The sequence below is a fragment of the Anabrus simplex genome, chromosome 8 (genome assembly GCF_040414725.1).
Source record: "Anabrus simplex isolate iqAnaSimp1 chromosome 8, ASM4041472v1, whole genome shotgun sequence".
Lineage (NCBI taxonomy): Eukaryota > Metazoa > Arthropoda > Insecta > Orthoptera > Tettigoniidae > Anabrus > Anabrus simplex.
The window spans coordinates 224,717,917-224,738,938 of NC_090272.1; the positions used below are offsets into that span (position 1 = coordinate 224,717,917).

The 21,022-nt window shown below is 35.9% G+C and overlaps 1 protein-coding gene across 2 annotated transcripts in view; it reads left to right on the forward strand.

Moving 5' to 3' along the window:
* The window catches only part of Mekk1 (mitogen-activated protein kinase kinase kinase 4), a 258,470-nt gene that overhangs the window by 139,713 nt on the left and 97,735 nt on the right, over positions 1–21,022 (forward strand). For both annotated transcript variants that reach the window (XM_067152711.2, XM_067152712.2), the window contains exons 12-13: positions 11,397–11,542; positions 19,727–19,840. In XM_067152711.2, the coding sequence (XP_067008812.2) occupies positions 11,397–11,542; positions 19,727–19,840 (260 nt within the window). The remainder of the gene's footprint in view (positions 1–11,396; positions 11,543–19,726; positions 19,841–21,022) is intronic.

The following is a 21,022-nucleotide window of genomic DNA, read 5'->3' on the forward strand; positions in this document are numbered from 1 at the left end:
TACACCAAAAAAATATATGGTCTATTTTGTTGATGAATGTGTGCTCTAAATAGTCTATGTAAATTTCGGCAATTATACCAGAAGCGGGAGATCCCATTGGTAAACCCTGTTGCTGATAGATAGTATCATGGAATTTAAAGTAGTTGTTACTAATGGCAAAATTAAGTAGTTTAATGAACTCTTCTATTTCCAAAGTGCTTAGATTGCTATGACTTTTTAGGTTAGATTCAATGATTTCTATTGTTCGTTTTGTGGGAATATTTGGGTACATGTTTATTATGTCAAATGATGCGAGTTTGTGATATGGTTCAATCTTTAATCCTTTTGTCCTATTACAAAATTCTATTGAGTTCCGTACTGTTTTATTAGCTAAGAATACGTAGTGCTTTTTGAGAAATCGTTGAATAAATTGCGAAAGTTTATAGGTTGGGCTTGCTCTGTAGTTAATAATGGGTCTCATTGGAATATGTTCTTTGTGTATTTTGGGATAAGCTTTAGCAGTAGGTATTTGAGGATTCATTGCTATAAGTTTAGAGGATTCTACTTCTGTTAAAAGAAAGTGTGTATTTTTTATAGGGTTTTGAGGTTCCTTTGTATGTTATTGGTCGGGTCTTTACGTTTGATGAGGAAAGTGTTATCTTGAAAACATTCTTTGGTTTTCAATATGTATTGGTCTTTGTCGATAATAACTGTGGTATTGCCCTTATCGGCTTTCGTTATTAGTAGATTATTCTGTTTTATCTTGTCTTTGAGTTTGTTTATGTGTACTTTGTTGGATGATTTATTATTTTGGGAGTTACTGTGAATTTTGTCAATATATTGTGGGAGCCTTTTTTTAATATCATATCTGACTTCGTCTCGTTGCTCATGTGGGACTTTCTGTATGGCGTTTTCTATTTCGGTGATAGTAGTTGTAATGTTCTGGAAAGTTGATGTGTTACCCCAATTGTGCTTGGGTCCCTTGCTCAAGATAACCGTTTCCATTTCGTTAAAAGACGTATTTGTGAGATTTTTTACGGGTGGGTGGAATTTGTGTTCAGTGATTTCATTGGAAAAGGTGGCAGAGTTCGTGTTCGGAGTTTCGGTTTTTGGGTTTGGTTTGGATGGTTGTTTAAGTGCTTCTAACTTCTTATTTAGTGTATTCTGTTTTTTGGTGGCTAAGTTCCTGATTTTTTCTGTCGTGATCTGCTGAAAATTATCCCAATAGCTATGTGGTAACTCGTTAGATGCCTTTAAATGTATTCGGTATAGTTCGTTGTTAAGATGTTGTTTTTTACGGTATAAAAACTTAATTTCTTCTTTCAGCCAGATTTTGTTTGTTCTTTTTTGCGTATTTTGAGTTTGTTTAGTGTGTCTGTGTTTATTGTTATATTTTCTCAGGAATTTAGGTGTTAAATCATTTTTTAGACATTCCTTCAGAAAAACAATGCTCTTAATCGCATTCGTTAGTTTGATCTTTAAGTTTCGAAATCTATGTGCGCTCCATTTTGCCTGGTTGGCTACGATATCATAATCTATAATCTTCATTTCCGTATTGATAATTGCACAATTAAAAATAGGAGAGGATTTCCACCAATCAATACTTATTTATTGTACACATTAAACTACAGGACCGGTTTCGACCTCATATTCAAGGTCATCTTCAGCTGAACCATGTATACATATTAATATAATGAAGCTTTGATTAAGTTTGTGGTGTTGAAGGAATGCCATATGATGATGATGTACATTTAGTTACATACAAATGGGGCACGTCTTAGTGTGAGCTGGCGTATATGTCATTCTGTGCAATATTGCAACTGTATGTCTAAAATGTTGAAGGTCTTAAAACTAGTGTATAAAACACGTCTTTTCCTAAACTAACTTATATATATGTACAAGATAAAAACAATACATAAAAACACTTCATGTACATGAACATTCGTTCTTGCTTGGTGGTCAATACATCGACTAACTTCCGTATTTAAGTCTTATTCACAGTTGTACACTTCAGCTGCTATTCATAGAGTTTGTAAAATTGCATGGATAAAAGTTTTGTCTTCCTGTGTGTATGTGAGATAAAACACTTTCAATTTAAAAAGGGTGCCAAATGTATGGATGAAATTCAAGTAAAATATGTTCAGCTCTGCTGTGTGTGTTGCCCTTTTATAAGAACCAGTTCATGTTTACTTATTGGCGTCCGTAAATCTGGGTGACATTGGTTTCAAAGTAGTGGCTCCTTTCCCATTTGTAGCTGTGCAATGATGTTATGTTTATCTGTGGAAGATAAGATTGAGTTATAAATGATATTGTGCGGAGGAATGTCTAAGGGTTATGTGTGTGAATTGGAATATGTACTTACTGTTGTTGGTGTAGCTGAGTTGTGTTTGACATGCGAGCTTGTAATGTACTACTTCGTGTTCTTCTTGGGCTTATGCTAGCTGCTGTGAGGGGAAGGAAAGGAGGGGTAGGGAGAGTTGTTGTTGTAGGGGTAGGGATGGAGCTGGGTGTGTTGTTTGGTGTTTTTCTGTTGCTTGTTGCATTGTGTTTATCGATTAACTTAAGGTAAGGGTTTTTTAAGGCGGGGATAACTGTATTGAAGATGATGTTAGTTTTTTCTGTGATTTCATTTATGTTGTAATTTGGATTGGTGTACTGATCCAAAGTGATGTAGAATTCTTCTGTTATGTTGAGCAGGGGGCCTTTGGGGTTTATGTTTAGGATTTGCATATCGTTATCGATGTTTGTGAAACTGTGTTTATAGTCTGCGACATGTTGTCCTATTGAGGAAAAATGATTGTGTTTCACTGCATTTATGTGTTCGTTATATCGGGTTAGGAAGTTTCTACCGGTACGTCCGATATAGCTGGTCTCGCAGTTATTACATTTGATGCGGTATACCCCTGAGTGGTTGTATTTGTTGTTGCTGTTGATTGTCCTGATATTGTGTATGATGTTGGTACTATTGTGTGTAGTTCTGAATGCTATTCTTAGGTTATGTTTTTTAAAAATGTTAGTTATGGGGTATATGTGTACATTGTTGAAAGTGAATAGTGCATAGTCTTTCTTGGGTTCGTTTACTTTTGTTAGTTTGGTTTTGGGTTGGGATTTTATTTTGTGAATGATTTTGTTAACCATGTCTTTCTTGAATCCATTGTTTTTAGCTATGTCATGAATTAATTGTAATTCTTTGTTTAGATCTTCTTTTGTTAACGGTATATTGAATGCTCTGTGTATCATGCTATAGTAGGCTGCTCTTTTGTGTATGTTGGGGTGAACGGAATCCATTTTAATTGTATTTGAGGTATGCGTGGGTTTTCTGTATATTCTGTAAGAAAGGTGGTCATCATGTCTAGTAGTCGTTATGTCCAGGTAGTTCAGTTTGTGATTGTTTTCGGATTCCATGGTAAATTTTATATGGGTATCTATTGCATTAAGTTTATCTAATATATCAGTTTCATTTGTGGACCTATTGTCGAGGATAATAAAGATATCATCAACAAATCTACACCAAAAAAATATATGGTCTATTTTGTTGATGAATGTGTGCTCTAAATAGTCTATGTAAATTTCGGCAATTATACCAGAAGCGGGAGATCCCATTGGTAAACCCTGTTGCTGATAGATAGTATCATGGAATTTAAAGTAGTTGTTACTAATGGCAAAATTAAGTAGTTTAATGAACTCTTCTATTTCCAAAGTGCTTAGATTGCTATGACTTTTTAGGTTAGATTCAATGATTTTTTTGTTCGTTTTGTGGGAATATTTGGGTACATGTTTATTATGTCAAATGATGCGAGTTTGTGATATGGTTCAATCTTTAATCCTTTTGTCCTATTACAAAATTCTATTGAGTTCCGTACTGTTTTATTAGCTAAGAATACGTAGTGCTTTTTGAGAAATCGTTGAATAAATTGCGAAAGTTTATAGGTTGGGCTTGCTCTGTAGTTAATAATGGGTCTCATTGGAATATGTTCTTTGTGTATTTTGGGATAAGCTTTAGCAGTAGGTATTTGAGGATTCATTGCTATAAGTTTAGAGGATTCTACTTCTGTTAAAAGAAAGTGTGTATTTTTTAATAGGGTTTTGAGGTTCCTTTGTATGTTATTGGTCGGGTCTTTACGTTTGATGAGGAAAGTGTTATCTTGAAAACATTCTTTGGTTTTCAATATGTATTGGTCTTTGTCGATAATAACTGTGGTATTGCCCTTATCGGCTTTCGTTATTAGTAGATTATTCTGTTTTATCTTGTCTTTGAGTTTGTTTATGTGTACTTTGTTGGTTGATTTATTATTTTGGGAGTTACTGTGAATTTTGTCAATATATTGTGGGAGCCTTTTTTTAATATCATATCTGACTTCGTCTCGTAGCTCATGTGGGATTTTCTGTATGGCGTTTTCTATTTCGGTGATAGTAGTTGTAATGTTCTGGAAAGTTGATGTGTTACCCCAATTGTGCTTGGGTCCCTTGCTCAAGATAACCGTTTCCATTTCGTTAAAAGACGTATTTGTGAGATTTTTTACGGGTGGGTGGAATTTGTGTTCAGTGATTTCATTGGAAAAGGTGGCAGAGTTCGTGTTCGGAGTTTCGGTTTTTGGGTTTGGTTTGGATGGTTGTTTAAGTGCTTCTAACTTCTTATTTAGTGTATTCTGTTTTTTGGTGGCTAAGTTCCTGATTTTTTCTGTCGTGATCTGCTGAAAATTATCCCAATAGCTATGTGGTAACTCGTTAGATGCCTTTAAATGTATTCGATATAGTTCGTTGTTAAGATGTTGTTTTTTACGGTATAAAAACTTAATTTCTTCTTTCAGCCAGATTTTGTTTGTTCTTTTTTGCGTATTTTGAGTTTGTTTAGTGTGTCTGTGTTTATTGTTATATTTTCTCAGGAATTTCCCCTCACAGCAGCTAGCATAAGCCCAAGAAGAACACGAAGTAGTACATTACAAGCTCGCATGTCAAACACAACTCAGCTACACCAACAACAGTAAGTACATATTCCAATTCACACACATAACCCTTAGACATTCCTCCGCACAATATCATTTATAACTCAATCTTATCTTCCACAGATAAACATAACATCATTGCACAGCTACAAATGGGAAAGGAGCCACTACTTTGAAACCAATGTCACCCAGATTTACGGACGCCAATAAGTAAACATGAACTGGTTCTTATAAAAGGGCAACACACACAGCAGAGCTGAACATATTTTACTTGAATTTCATCCATACATTTGGCACCCTTTTTAAATTGAAAGTGTTTTATCTCACATACGCACAGGAAGACAAAACTTTTATCCATGCAATTTTACAAACTCTATGAATAGCAGCTGAAGTGTACAACTGTGAATAAGACTTAAATACGGAAGTTAGTCGATGTATTGACCACCAAGCAAGAACGAATGTTCATGTACATGAAGTGTTTTTATGTATTGTTTTTATCTTGTACATATATATAAGTTAGTTTAGGAAAAGACGTGTTTTATACACTAGTTTTAAGACCTTCAACATTTTAGACATACAGTTGCAATATTGCACAGAATGACATATACGCCAGCTCACACTAAGACGTGCCCCATTTGTATGTAACTAAATGTACATCATCATCATATGGCATTCCTTCAACACCACAATCTTAATCAAAGCTTCATTATATTAATATGTATATATGGTTCAGCTGAAGATGACCTTGAATATGAGGTCGAAACCGGTCCTGTAGTTTAATGTGTACAATAAATAAGTATTGATTGGTGGAAATCCTCTCCTATTTTTAATTGTGCAATTGTCAATACGGAAATGAAGATTATAGATTACGATATCGTAGCCAACCAGGCAAAATGGAGCGCACATAGATTTCGAAACTTAAAGATCAAACTAACGAATGCGATTAAGAGCATTGTTTTTCTGAAGGAATGTCTAAAAAATGACTTAACACCTAAATTCCTGAGAAAATATAACAATAAACACAGACACACTAAACAAACTCAAAATACGCAAAAAAGAACAAGCAAAATCTGGCTGAAAGAAGAAATTAAGTTTTTATACCGTAAAAAACAACATCTTAACAACGAACTATACCGAATACATTTAAAGGCATCTAACGAGTTACCACATAGCTATTGGGATAATTTTCAGCAGATCACGACAGAAAAAATCAGGAACTTAGCCACCAAAAAACAGAATACACTAAATAAGAAGTTAGAAGCACTTAAACAACCATCCAAACCAAACCCAAAAACCGAAACTCCGAACACGAACTCTGCCACCTTTTCCAATGAAATCACTGAACACAAATTCCACCCACCCGTAAAAAATCTCACAAATACGTCTTTTAACGAAATGGAAACGATTATCTTGAGCAAGGGACCCAAGCACAATTGGGGTAACACATCAACTTTCCAGAACATTACAACTACTATCACCGAAATAGAAAACGCCATACAGAAAGTCCCACATGAGCTACGAGACGAAGTCAGATATGATATTAAAAAAAGGCTCCCACAATATATTGACAAAATTCACAGTAACTCCCAAAATAATAAATCAACCAACAAAGTACACATAAACAAACTCAAAGACAAGATAAAACAGAATAATCTACTAATAACGAAAGCCGATAAGGGCAATACCACAGTTATTATCGACAAAGACCAATACATATTGAAAACCAAAGAATGTTTTCAAGATAACACTTTCCTCATCAAACGTAAAGACCCGACCAATAACATACAAAGGAACCTCAAAACCCTATTAAAAAATACACACTTTCTTTTAACAGAAGTAGAATCCTCTAAACTTATAGCAATGAATCCTCAAATACCTACTGCTAAAGCTTATCCCAAAATACACAAAGAACATATTCCAATGAGACCCATTATTAACTACAGAGCAAGCCCAACCTATAAACTTTCGCAATTTATTCAACGATTTCTCAAAAAGCACTACGTATTCTTAGCTAATAAAACAGTACGGAACTCAATAGAATTTTGTAATAGGACAAAAGGATTAAAGATTGAACCATATCACAAACTCGCATCATTTGACATAATAAACATGTACCCAAATATTCCCACAAAACGAACAATAGAAATCATTGAATCTAACCTAAAAAGTCATAGCAATCTAAGCACTTTGGAAATAGAAGAGTTCATTAAACTACTTAATTTTGCCATTAGTAACAACTACTTTAAATTCCATGATACTATCTATCAGCAACAGGGTTTACCAATGGGATCTCCCGCTTCTGGTATAATTGCCGAAATTTACATAGACTATTTAGAGCACACATTCATCAACAAAATAGACCATATATTTTTTTGGTGTAGATTTGTTGATGATATCTTTATTATCCTCGACAATAGGTCCACAAATGAAACTGATATATTAGATAAACTTAATGCAATAGATACCCATATAAAATTTACCATGGAATCCGAAAACAATCACAAACTGAACTACCTGGACATAACGACTACTAGACATGATGACCACCTTTCTTACAGAATATACAGAAAACCCACGCATACCTCAAATACAATTAAAATGGATTCCGTTCACCCCAACATACACAAAAGAGCAGCCTACTATAGCATGATACACAGAGCATTCAATATACCGTTAACAAAAGAAGATCTAAACAAAGAATTACAATTAATTCATGACATAGCTAAAAACAATGGATTCAAGAAAGACATGGTTAACAAAATCATTCACAAAATAAAATCCCAACCCAAAACCAAACTAACAAAAGTAAACGAACCCAAGAAAGACTATGCACTATTCACTTTCAACAATGTACACATATACCCCATAACTAACATTTTTAAAAAACATAACCTAAGAATAGCATTCAGAACTACACACAATAGTACCAACATCATACACAATATCAGGACAATCAACAGCAACAACAAATACAACCACTCAGGGGTATACCGCATCAAATGTAATAACTGCGAGACCAGCTATATCGGACGTACCGGTAGAAACTTCCTAACCTGATATAACGAACACATAAATGCAGTGAAACACAATCATTTTTCCTCAATAGGACAACATGTCGCAGACTATAAACACAGTTTCACAAACATCGATAACGATATGCAAATCCTAAACATAAACCCCAAAGGCCCCCTGCTCAACATAACAGAAGAATTCTACATCACTTTGGATCAGTACACCAATCCAAATTACAACATAAATGAAATCACAGAAAAAACTAACATCATCTTCAATACAGTTATCCCCGCCTTAAAAAACCCTTACCTTAAGTTAATCGATAAACACAATGCAACAAGCAACAGAAAAACACCAAACAACACACCCAGCTCCATCCCTACCCCTACAACAACAACTCTCCCTACCCCTCCTTTCCTTCCCCTCACAGCAGCTAGCATAAGCCCAAGAAGAACACGAAGTAGTACATTACAAGCTCGCATGTCAAACACAACTCAGCTACACCAACAACAGTAAGTACATATTCCAATTCACACACATAACCCTTAGACATTCCTCCGCACAATATCATTTATAACTCAATCTTATCTTCCACAGATAAACATAACATCATTGCACAGCTACAAATGGGAAAGGAGCCACTACTTTGAAACCAATGTCACCCAGATTTACGGACGCCAATAAGTAAACATGAACTGGTTCTTATAAAAGGGCAACACACACAGCAGAGCTGAACATATTTTACTTGAATTTCATCCATACATTTGGCACCCTTTTTAAATTGAAAGTGTTTTATCTCACATACGCACAGGAAGACAAAACTTTTATCCATGCAATTTTACAAACTCTATGAATAGCAGCTGAAGTGTACAACTGTGAATAAGACTTAAATACGGAAGTTAGTCGATGTATTGACCACCAAGCAAGAACGAATGTTCATGTACATGAAGTGTTTTTATGTATTGTTTTTATCTTGTACATATATATAAGTTAGTTTAGGAAAAGACGTGTTTTATACACTAGTTTTAAGACCTTCAACATTTTAGACATACAGTTGCAATATTGCACAGAATGACATATACGCCAGCTCACACTAAGACGTGCCCCATTTGTATGTAACTAAATGTACATCATCATCATATGGCATTCCTTCAACACCACAATCTTAATCAAAGCTTCATTATATTAATATGTATATATGGTTCAGCTGAAGATGACCTTGAATATGAGGTCGAAACCGGTCCTGTAGTTTAATGTGTACAATAAATAAGTATTGATTGGTGGAAATCCTCTCCTATTTTTAATTGTGCAATTGTCAATACGGAAATGAAGATTATAGATTACGAAGTCATTACTGATCTCCATTACCACCCTTACAAAATTCAGTTAATGCAGCAGCTGAAAGTGGCCGATCACAAGAAGAGGTGAAATTTTGTTGACTGGTTCCTGAGGAGACAATTGGAGGAAGGCGGCCTTGTGAGGAACATCATCTTTAGTGACGAGGCGCACTTCCACATAAACAGATTTGTGAATAACAGAACTGCTGTGTCTGGGGATCAGAAAATCCTTTCTTGGTTCATGAAAGGAAATGCATCCACAGCAACTGATGGTTTGGTGTGGGTTTTGCATGGGCAGCATCATCGGCCCTTATTTTTTCGAAGATGAGGCAGGGAAAGCTGTGTCAGTTAATGGAAACCGATACCGTGTGCTGATACGAGACTTTTTGTGGTTTGATTTCGGCAGGATGGTGTCACCTGTCACACTTCCCGTGAAACGATTGAGTTGCTGCATGAGAGCTTTCCTGATCGCCTCATCTCGCATATTGGTGACCAACCGTTACCACTAAGGTCATTTGACATAACCCCTTGTGATTTTTCCTTTGGGGTTATCTTAAAAAATCATTCGTGTTTTGTCAATAAACCCCGAAGGGAGGAAATTCACTGAGTTGTTGGCAAAATGCAAGTGGAATCTTGTCAGGCACTCATAGCAAATTTTATGGAAAGAGTTCTTACATGCCAGCACGGTAGGGGACGTCATATGCATAACGTCATTTTCCGTACCTGAAATGGGAACGTGTGATGAACGTGTTAATGTATTTTAGTAATATGTTTTGGAAAAATAAATTTCATAATTTGACATATCAAAACCAGTGCACTTTTTGAAGGGCCCTATATTTATAGTCACAGCAAAATGCTAGTCTTAATGGGAACTACAACCTTCACATATTTGGGTCAGTTGATATTAGTTTTATTTTTGTCATGAAAACAATATTGCTTCTTCCAAGCTTTGTAAGAACTTCCGGTTTAACTTTGTTTTCCATTAAAACATGTACCACCATGCAGGCACCATTAACTAAAACTGAAGCCAAGTCCATAAAGGAGTTGAGCGGCCAGTGGTCAGGCTGAATCGAACCTACTAACCAGCAGGAAGTTACATGATTCTCCCTCGCACTCAGCTGTCTCAAGACTTCTGTCCAGCCATTGAATTTTAAGTCAGAAGCAGCTTTAGCTCAGCATATACAGCCTTGTACATGAGGGATTTTTTAATAATTAGTTTTCAAACTGATATTACATTTAAGCCATCAATTGCAAAAATCAATTCTATAGTTATTGAAAATTTAAATGACGTAGTGAAACTTGTAGGAACATTTATATTTTTACCAAGTTTGTGGAATTATGATCTGAAGATGTGCCATCTCCCAAGGTAGTGCAATAAACCAAATTCCCTGAATTTGGTGTTCCTTATGGAATTATACATAAGGATACTGTGCTTTGTAGGTCAAGTTCCTCTTGGATATAGTGAAATAAGGAATCAGATGAACCATTCAAAATTCATCCTCATAAATTGAGAAACTTTGATTCATATGTTCTTAGAATGACTTTTTGCAGTTGTTACCTTCTTCTAAGGATTTTTTGTAGTCTTTTTCCTTGGCAGAAAAGCTGACAATGTATTTGAAATTTCCTTTACTTTATTAGTATGTTATTTATATGCAACTTCTTTTTGCCATTTCATTAATTATAATGCATTACATTACTTGATGGAATTCCCATGCTTTATAAGAAACTTTCTATCCAATCTGAACTCACTCTGTAGCCAATGAATCTGCAAATACATTTGATTTTACTTTTGAAAAAGTATTTGGTCATATATGAAATGGAATCTGTTTGGCCTGGAAGCAGGTTCATATTTCACTCAAAACTTTAAAATCCCGATCATGTACATGAATCAAAGTTGAAATTTGTATATGTTCCCCGGGCTCTATTTAACCCTTGATTGATGCCCGAGGAATGTAATAAGTTAATACTTGTCTCTACCTTTCAATCTACCTGTTAACCAACTGTATGTAAAACTTCCCAATTATTTATTTTCTACTCCTGATGACCTTGTTTCACTTTCCAGTTGATGATGAATGGCTTGTCTTACTGGAAGCCTCTAATTAAGCATTTACTAATATTCCAGATGTACTTAGACTATCTGCGGCAGTGGGTCCCTCTGGTGCAGCATGAACGCTTCCAGAAGAATGTACTGGAAGAGGAATGGCAGTTTGTGAAGGCAACTTGCAAGGACATCCCTGGAGCTCATGCTCTCATGGGCAAAAGTTTCTGGTGAGTCAGGTCACATCTGTATCTGTACTAGTAAGGGAAGTAGTTTGCTCATTCTAGTGTCCATAGATCATTTTGTATCTTTAGCTCTAATGTACATCATAGAGAACTGAATTTGAAGTTCGCAGTTAAGCACTGCTGTAGTTAGTATGTAATATACCAGGTTACATGCACAAATGAGAGAGGTATTCCTTTGCTTTGTTGTTACAAGTTGTCAGCACTAAACCAAGCAAGCAAGCAAGCTAAGTGGTGGCCCTCAAATGAGGAAGTATACTGTTGTTGGTTCTTTCTTTTACATCACACCGACACAGATAGGTCTTATGGCTACAGTGGGATAGGAAAAGGCTAGGAGTGGGGAAGAAGCAGCTGTGGCCTTAATTAAGGTACTGCCCCATCATTTGCCTGGTGTGAAGATGGGAAACCATGGAAAATGATCTTCAGGGCTGCCGACAGTGGGATTCAAACCCACTATCTCCCGAATGCAAGCTCATAGCTTCGCGCTCCCTAACCGCCCGGCCAACTCACTCAGTAAGTATGCTGTCTAGCATGGCTTCTGAACTTAAAGATGTCATGAAGTTGAAACTCCAAAACAATAAACATACTTTAACTGCAGATGTGGGAATATGAAATGAAGTGTGGGAGGAAATTCGTATTGGTAAAATCTATGAATGGACAGCAGGTGGATTATGTTTCTTGTGAGTACTCTTCTGCTTTATTACTGCTGTCCACTCACTTATAAACACGTGTCTACAAAATTTGTCCTAAGCAGATCCAGTGTTGTTATGTCTTTAAAAAACTGTTGCTAAAAAATGTGTACAGATAAGTTCTGCGAATCTTCACTAATTTGAAGTTCCAGGATCCGACGGTCATTAGATTTAATTTTAAACGTGGTAAAACAGCGACAGAAATATGTGAATCAGTTAAAATTGGTTATGACTGTTTATCATGTTAGAAACTCTTTCTTCCATGAAATGTTCAAAATGCCCTCCGTTAGTATTGATACATACATCATCCCACCATTACACTGATAGTTTCATGTGGTAAATGTAGCAAAGGCTTTTCAGTCTGTCAAACACATAGCAAATACAATGTAAATTAAAACACTAAAAGCATATCTGTAAAACACACACTAACATACAAAGAATGACATGTTTCGTTCTACAAGAACATCCTCAGATTCTATCAAATCACTTAAAATAAGCTTATATATGTACAGTATTGTTTACGTAGCGTAAACTTGTCAATGATAGAGAGATGAGTGATAACATGAAACAGTAATGACAAAAAATAAATTATATACAATTATAATATAGTGAAAAACTTACGTATTTATCTAGACTGCCGATGTTAAGTCTGTTGTCACCAAACACTATTTCAGGACTGTGGTCATGGAAAGATTGTGGTGAGCCACGCTGTGCGTGGGGAGGGGAGGGCAGGACAGGGAGGGGCCTAGTAGATCGATGTGGATCTCTCCTATTGGATGATAAAATCGGGTAGACTATAGAGTGGAGAGGGGGGGGGGGGGGGGGGGGGGGGGGAGATGCAGGGCGGTGCGGCTGGAGCGCTGTGGAACTTTCCATCAACATTGGAGGGGGGGGGAGAGATGTTAATGACCTATTTCATGTTAATTATACCTGTATGTAATATGGATGAATGTAATTATTATAATTTTTATTATTTATAATAGGTGAATGAAGTACGGAACGGTATTATTATTATTATTATTATTATTATTATTATGAAAAAAGCAATTCACCTTCCGTCAACATTGGAGAGGGGAGAGAGGTTATTGACCTTTTCCATGCGAATGTACCTTTATGTAATATGGATGAATGCAAATTAAAAATTTTAGTTGAATAAAGTAAGGGACGTTATTATTATTATTATTATTATTATTATTATTATTATTATTATTATTATTATTACTATTATTATTTACGATAGAAGCAATTTAAGGAGTAGGTGTTGTCAGATATTATGCGAGTAGAGCAAATAGGGGGGAAATTATTTAAATGTGTATTATTATTATTATTATTATTATTATTATTATTATTATTATTATTATTATTATTATTATTATTATTATTATTATTATTATTATTATTTACGATAGAAGCAAATTAAGGAGTAGGTGTTGTTAGATATTATGTGAGTAGAGCGAATAGGGGGGAATTATTTAAATGTGTATGCTCATTCAGGTTATTGGCATTAGTATTTTTTGCGACGTAAATTTCTATTGCTTCTTTTATATTCAAAGATTTACTTTTATTTTCGAAGTGTAAAATTTTTAGATCAGTGTTGATGTCTGTGAAATGGTGTGAACAGTCGTAGATGTGCTCCCCGAAGGCTGAATGCCGATTATATCTGATCGCGTTTTTGTGTTCTTTGTATCTTGTATGGAAATTACGTTTTGTTTGACCTATGTATGTGGCGTTGCAGTTAGGTTCTTGGCATTTGAGTTCATACACTCCTGACTTTGAGAAAGGGTCCTTTTTGTTTAAGTTGCACCTGCTGAAGTGTCTCTGTAGTGTGTTATTCGTTCGAAAAGCTACTTTTAAACCTTGTTTCTTGAAAATGTTAGCTACTTTGTATGTGTTATTGTTAACATAGTTGAGAACCACGTAGTTTTCTTTGTCGTGTGTGGTGCTTTCCCGACGACTTTTCTTATGTTTATTTAAAAGTTTATCCACTGTGCCTGGAGGATGGTTGTTTTCTTTCGCGATTTGTTTAATTATTTGCATTTCTTCATTGAAATCTGTTGTGCTCATTGGTATGGAAATAGCTCTATGTATCATTGTATTCAGTCCTGCTATTTTGTGTGTGTATGGGTGGTTCGAGTTGTTGTCAATAGTGTGTGACGTCTGAGTGGGCTTTCTGTATACCTTGTAAGATAGGTTGTCATTATTCCTGTTGATTGTGATGTCTAAATAGTTTATTTTCTTGTTATTTTCTGGTTCCATTGTGAAGCTGATGGATTTGTGTAAAGAATTTAGAGTGTTTAATAACTGGTCTGCATTAGTGACGTCATTATCATATATGCATATGACGTCATCCACAAATCTGCTCCAATGTAAGATTCCTTTTGAAAGCTGGCCCATTAAGAACATGTTTTCGAAGTTATTGAGAAAAATGTTTGCTATTATACCTGACAACGGTGAGCCCATGGCTAACCCTTCTGTTTGGCAATAGATTTTGTCGTTAAATGCAAAGCAATTTTGGTGTAGTGTTGTTCTAAGAAGGTTAATAATTTCTTTGGTTTCTTGTAGAGAGGTGTTTTCCTTAAGAAGGTTTTCGATAATTTTAATGGATTCATCTATTGGTATGTTGGTGTACATGTTAGTGATGTCAAAGGATATCATACGTGTGCTCTCTGTTATTTTAAGTTTATTTAATTCTTTAATTAGTTCTAGGCTGTTTTTAATTGATCTGTCTCCTTTAAGTGAAATTTTCTCTTTTAGAATGATGTTCAGTTGTTTGCTTACATTGTAACTTGGCGCACCTTTAAAATTTACTATTGGTCTAATGGGACAAAGCTCTTTGTGTATTTTGGGCAGGGCTCTTAGTGTGGGGAGTTTAGGATTTTTGATTATGAGGCTTTCTTTTTCTTGTTTCGTGAAAATTAAGTCTGTTTCCTTGATAGTTTGCTTTATTTGGTTTTGAAATTTATTTGTAGGGTCGCGTTGCAATTCTTGAATACCGTTGTTGTTGATAAATTCTATTGTTTTTTCTATGTATTCGTCTTTCTTCATTATGACTGTTGTGTTACCTTTATCCGCTTTCGTGATGATAAGGTTGTCGTTTTTAATTTTGTTCTTAACTGTTTTCATTGCCGAGTATTGAGTGGCGTAATTAATTTGCATTCATCCATATTACATAAAGGTACATTCGCATGGAAAAGGTCAATAACCTCTCTCCCCTCTCCAATGTTGACGGAAGGTGAATTGCTTTTTTCATAATAATAATAATAATAATAATAATAATAATAATAATAATAATAATAATAATAATACCGTTCCGTACTTCATTCACCTATTATAAATAATAAAAATTATAATAATTACATTCATCCATATTACATACAGGTACAATTAACATGAAATAGGTCATTAACATCTCTCCCCCCCCTCCAATGTTGATGGAAAGTTCCACAGCGCTCCAGCCGCTCCGCCCTGCATCTCCCCCCCCCCCCCCCTCTCCACTCTATAGTCTACCCGATTTTATCATCCAATAGGAGAGATCCACATCGATCTACTAGGCCCCTCCCTGTCCTGCCCTCCCCTCCCCACGCACAGCGTGGCTCACCACAATCTTTCCATGACCACAGTCCTGAAATAGTGTTTGGTGACAACAGACTTAACATCGGCAGTCTAGATAAATACGTAAGTTTTTCACTATATTATAATTGTATATAATTTATTTTTTGTCATTACTGTTTCATGTTATCACTCATCTCTCTATCATTGACAAGTTTACGCTACGTAAACAATACTGTACATATATAAGCTTATTTTAAGTGATTTGATAGAATCTGAGGATGTTCTTGTAGAACGAAACATGTCATTCTTTGTATGTTAGTGTGTGTTTTACAGATATGCTTTTAGTGTTTTAATTTACATTGTATTTGCTATGTGTTTGACAGACTGAAAAGCCTTTGCTACATTTAACTAAGTCAACACTGGAAAACATGGCTTCATTTTTAACAAATTTCATGTGGTATGCGCATACATACATTCTGTTTCTGTGCGTTATCCCATGGTTAATATTTTATGCAGAGTTGTAGGAAATGAGTTCTAACATGGAAATAAAGCATTTCCAGACCCATGTCCATATAACATATTTTCTTCTATGTGTGAGGAATATGTCCTGAACGTTTGGCCATATCTTATTGTTATAGCCTGTATCCCCACGTGCTGCACACTTGTTAAATATTTAATTACTGTAATTAGAAACTACATGGGTATAATCTCAGATCAATCAAACCAGTTATTAATTTTGCAAACATGTCTAATGTATTACATGTAATAATTCTCATGTTTAGGTCCGTATTGAAATGTACAATGAAGTCAAATAAATATTAAAGTTTATTTATTCCACCTGTTCAATACATAAAAAGAGATAATGAATTAAATAAAATTATAGGGACATGTTTCGCCCTTTAATTAAGGGCATCTTCAGCCTTAATCTCAAACTGAAAGTTAATTAATCAGGTACCTGATTGAAAATTAAATTACATGTGAATGTGAAGGAAATGTTGGAAATGAGCGAAATGGTTAACAGTAGTTATGAAATTCTTAATATCAGGCCTTAATAAAGTCTAAAATACAAATATTTGTAAATTTATACAGTTTCTTGAATGTAGTTAAGAAATTACTGAAATGAGGCCTTAATAAAGTTTAAAATACAAATAGTCGTGAGTTTATACACTAGAGGAAACTTTTGGATCTTAAACAGATTGAATGTCACAATAATAATAAAAATGTAGTTGATAATTCCAAAAGGAGTATTAAAACATATTAAAGCTGGTAAAGAGACGTTTCCGTTGCTCACTTCAAGTGAGGTTTATAATAAATTGTTACGTTGAAATAAGTAAAGCGGGGCCTCAACCATCAATAGGCTCACTTGAAGTGAGCAACAGAAACGTCTCTTTACCAGCTTTAATATGTTTTAATACTCCTTTTGGAATTATCAACTACATTTTTATTATTATTCTGACATTCAATCTGTTTAAGATCCAAAAGTTTCCTCTAGTGTATAAACTCACGACTATTTGTATTTTAAACTTTATTAAGGCCTCATTTCAGTAATTTCTTAACTACATTCAAGAAAGTGTATAAATTTACAAATATTTGTATTTTAGACTTTATTAAGGCTTGATATTAAGAATTTCATAACTATTGTCAACCATTTCGCTCATTTCCAACATTTCCTTCACATTCATATGTAATTTAATTTACAATCAGATACCTGATTAATTAACTTTCAGTTTGAGATTAAGGCTGAAGATACCCTTAATTAAAGGGCGAAACATGTCCCTATAATTTTATTTAATTCATTATCTCTTTTTATGTATTGAAAGGTGGAATAAATAAACTTTAATATTTATTTGACTTCATGTCTAATGTAATCAGAAAGAATGCTTTCCCAAAGCTTACATGCAATGCATGTCAAACTGACTGGCCTGTAATTTTCAGCTTTATGTCTATCACCCTTTCCTTTATATACAGGGGCTACTATAGCAACTCTCAATTCATTTGGTAAAGTTCCTTCATGCAAACAATAATCAAACAACCTATTGTCTTTAGTATATCCCCCAAAACCTTATAAATTCTAGCTGCTTTTCTCGTTTTCAACTTTTGTATCTTACTGTAAATGTCATTGCTGTCATAGGTAAATTTTAATACTTCTTTAGTATTAGTTACCTCCTCTATCTGGACATTATCCTTGCAACCAATAATCTTTACATACTGTTGACTGAATACTTCTGCCTTTTGAAGATCCTCGCATACACACTCCCCTTGTTCATTAATGATTCTGGAATGTCCTTCTTGGAACCTGTTTCTACCTTAAAGTACCTATACATACTCTTCCATTTTTCACTAAAATTTGTATGGCCGCCAATTATGCTTGCCATCATGTTATCCTTAAACTGACTTCTTTGCTAGATTCAATTTCCTAGTAAGTTCCTTCAATTTCTCCTTACTTCCACAGCCATTTCTAACTCTTGTTCACCGGGCGAGTTGGCCGTGCGGTTAGGAGCGTGCAGCTGTGAGCTCGCATCCGGGAGATAGTGGGTTAGAACCCCACTGTCGGCGGCCCTGAAGATGGTTTTCCGTGGTTTCCCATTTTCATACCAGTCAAATGCTGGGGCTGTACCTTAATTAAGGCCGCGACCGCTTCCTTCCCATTCCTAGGCCTTTCCTGTCCCATTGTCGCCGTAAGACCTATCTGTGTCGGTGCGATGTAAAGCAAATAGCAAAAATAACTCTATTTCTTTCCAACGTGCACCTCCTTCTTAGTCTCTTTACTTCTCTGTTATAATATAGTGGATCATGACCATTCCTTACCACCTTTAAAGGTACAGACCTATTTTCACATTCCTCTACAATTGCTTTAAACCCATCCCAGAGTCTGTTTACATTTTTATTTACCGTTTTCCACCGATCATAGTTACTTATTAAAAACTCCCTCATGCCTGTTTTATCAGCCATATGGTACTGCCTAGTATTCGTTCTTTTAAGAACTTCCTTTCTATCATATTTATTTTTACCTATGACAAAAACAGCTTCATGATCACTAATACAGTCTGTTACTTCGGTTTCTCTATAGAGCTCATCTAGTTTTACCAGCTCATCTAGTTTTACCAGCACCACGTCCAGGTTGTTCTTCCCTCTAGTTGGTTCCATCACTTTCTGTCCTTCTCATATTAAATTTTCCATTTGTTGGTCATGCTTCCTGTCATTCGCATTACCTTCCCAATTGACATTTGGTAAATTGAGATCACCCGCTACAATCACGTTCCTTTCCTTATTGTTTCCCACATAGCTGATTATCTTATCAAATAATTTTGAATCATCATCTGCACTACCCTTTCCCGGTCTGTACACTCCAAAGACATCAAGTTGCCTTTTATCTTTGGAGATGAGCCTTACTCCTAGAATTTCGTGTTTGTCATCTTTAACTTTTTTGTAGCTTACAAATTCTTCTTTTACAGAATGAATACTCCCACTCCTACCATTCCTATCCTATCTCTACAATACACCCTCCAGTTGCGTTGTTCTCAGAAAAGACTAAAGTAATTTTCAAAAACGTGTTGATGATTCACATGCAAGGAGATCCGAGAATTCTCATTTGCAACATTTATTGATGATGTTGGCAGTGTGGTAAGGGCTGCATAGCTGTAAACTTTCATTTAGGAGATGGTGGGTTCGAACCCCCCACTATTGGCAGCTCTGAAGATGGTTTTCTATGGTTTCCTATTTTCACAGCTGGCAAATTCTGGGGCTATATTTTAATCAAGGTCATAGCTGCTTCCTTACCCATCCTAGCCCTTTCCTATCCCATATTGCCATAAACCTATTTGAGGTAATGCGATGTTAAACCACTAGCAAAATATATTTTTGTTAGAGCTGTGAAGAGCATCTCCCACTTTTCTTCCCGTCTAATATACTGGCTGCTTACTTGTTTCAGTCACATAGCCAGTGGAGTGCTGGAAACTATTGGAGTGCACCTAGCCACGAGAGTAAAAGAACTGATCCAGCAAATGCAAACTGGAGATGTGTTGGATGAAGACTCTTCAACAAAGTAAGTCCAGACCCAAACATTATATTTTGGGTATCAACTTTTCCTGATCGGAGTTTGCTTGGTTGTTTTGTACCACAATTCATCTGATTTTGCTTCATGCCTTGGTTAAAATATGTATCAGTCTACTCTGGTAAGTACTTGCTGCAGATATTTAATTACAGTAAAGAGCAGCAACTTATAAGGTAAGAATGTGTACACATTCAGTAAAAGGTAAATGTTGTGTTGATTTTCAAACCATCCTTTGTGATCTCTCAGGAATTGTGAGATGCATGTGCCTGTTATGGAATGCCTGCTGTTTTTGACATTGTTTCCACCGATTTGTATCTTCTCTTTAAGGGCTGCCTGGCTGAGGTGGTAAAGGCATGCTCGGTTCGTCCCGAAAGAAGTGGGTTTGATTCCCCATCAGGAAGTCGAAAAATTTAAGAAACAAGATTTCCACTTCTGGAGGTTCATATGGCCCTGAGATTCACTCAGCCTACACCAAGAATGAGTACCAGATTAATTTCTCAGGGCAGAGGTGGGCCAGGCTTGATTTGCTGTTTTCTCTGCTTTTGTATCTTTCTGACCCTGGCGGTCAGCATCATAGGCATTCACTCGTTGTCAAATATAATAGTCTTCTGAGTGCATCAAAGTTGTCAATTACGGGTTCGTAGGTGGCTGAAGAAGCCAATTCTCCTTTAATGCAATTCCTACTGGAGGCCTTAGCTTAGAAGTCTCTCGCCGGGCAAGTTGGTTGTGCAGTCAGGGACGTGCAGCTGTGAGCTTGCATCCAGGAGATAGTGGGTTCGAACCCCACTGCTGGCAGCCCTGAAGATCGTTTTCCGTGGTTTCCCATTTTCATATCAGGCAAATGCTGGGGCTGCACCTTAATTAAGGCCACAGTTGCTTCCTTCCCATTCCTAGCCCTTTCCTCTCCCATCGTCACCATAAGACCTATGTGTCGGTGCGACGTTAAACAAATTGAAAAAAAAAAAAAGAAGTCTTTCAGTTTTCATGGCTCTTTCCTTTCTTTAACATATTCCTACACTTTTTAGATCCTGTAACCATGAGCTAGGTCCCTTACCAGGTGTTACACACCGGGTCAGAGCGCTATGGGCCTCACATAGGCAGGGGCGCCACTCCCTGGGTAGGAGTGCCTCGGAAAGGGATTCCTACCTGATACCTATCAGAAATAATATAATC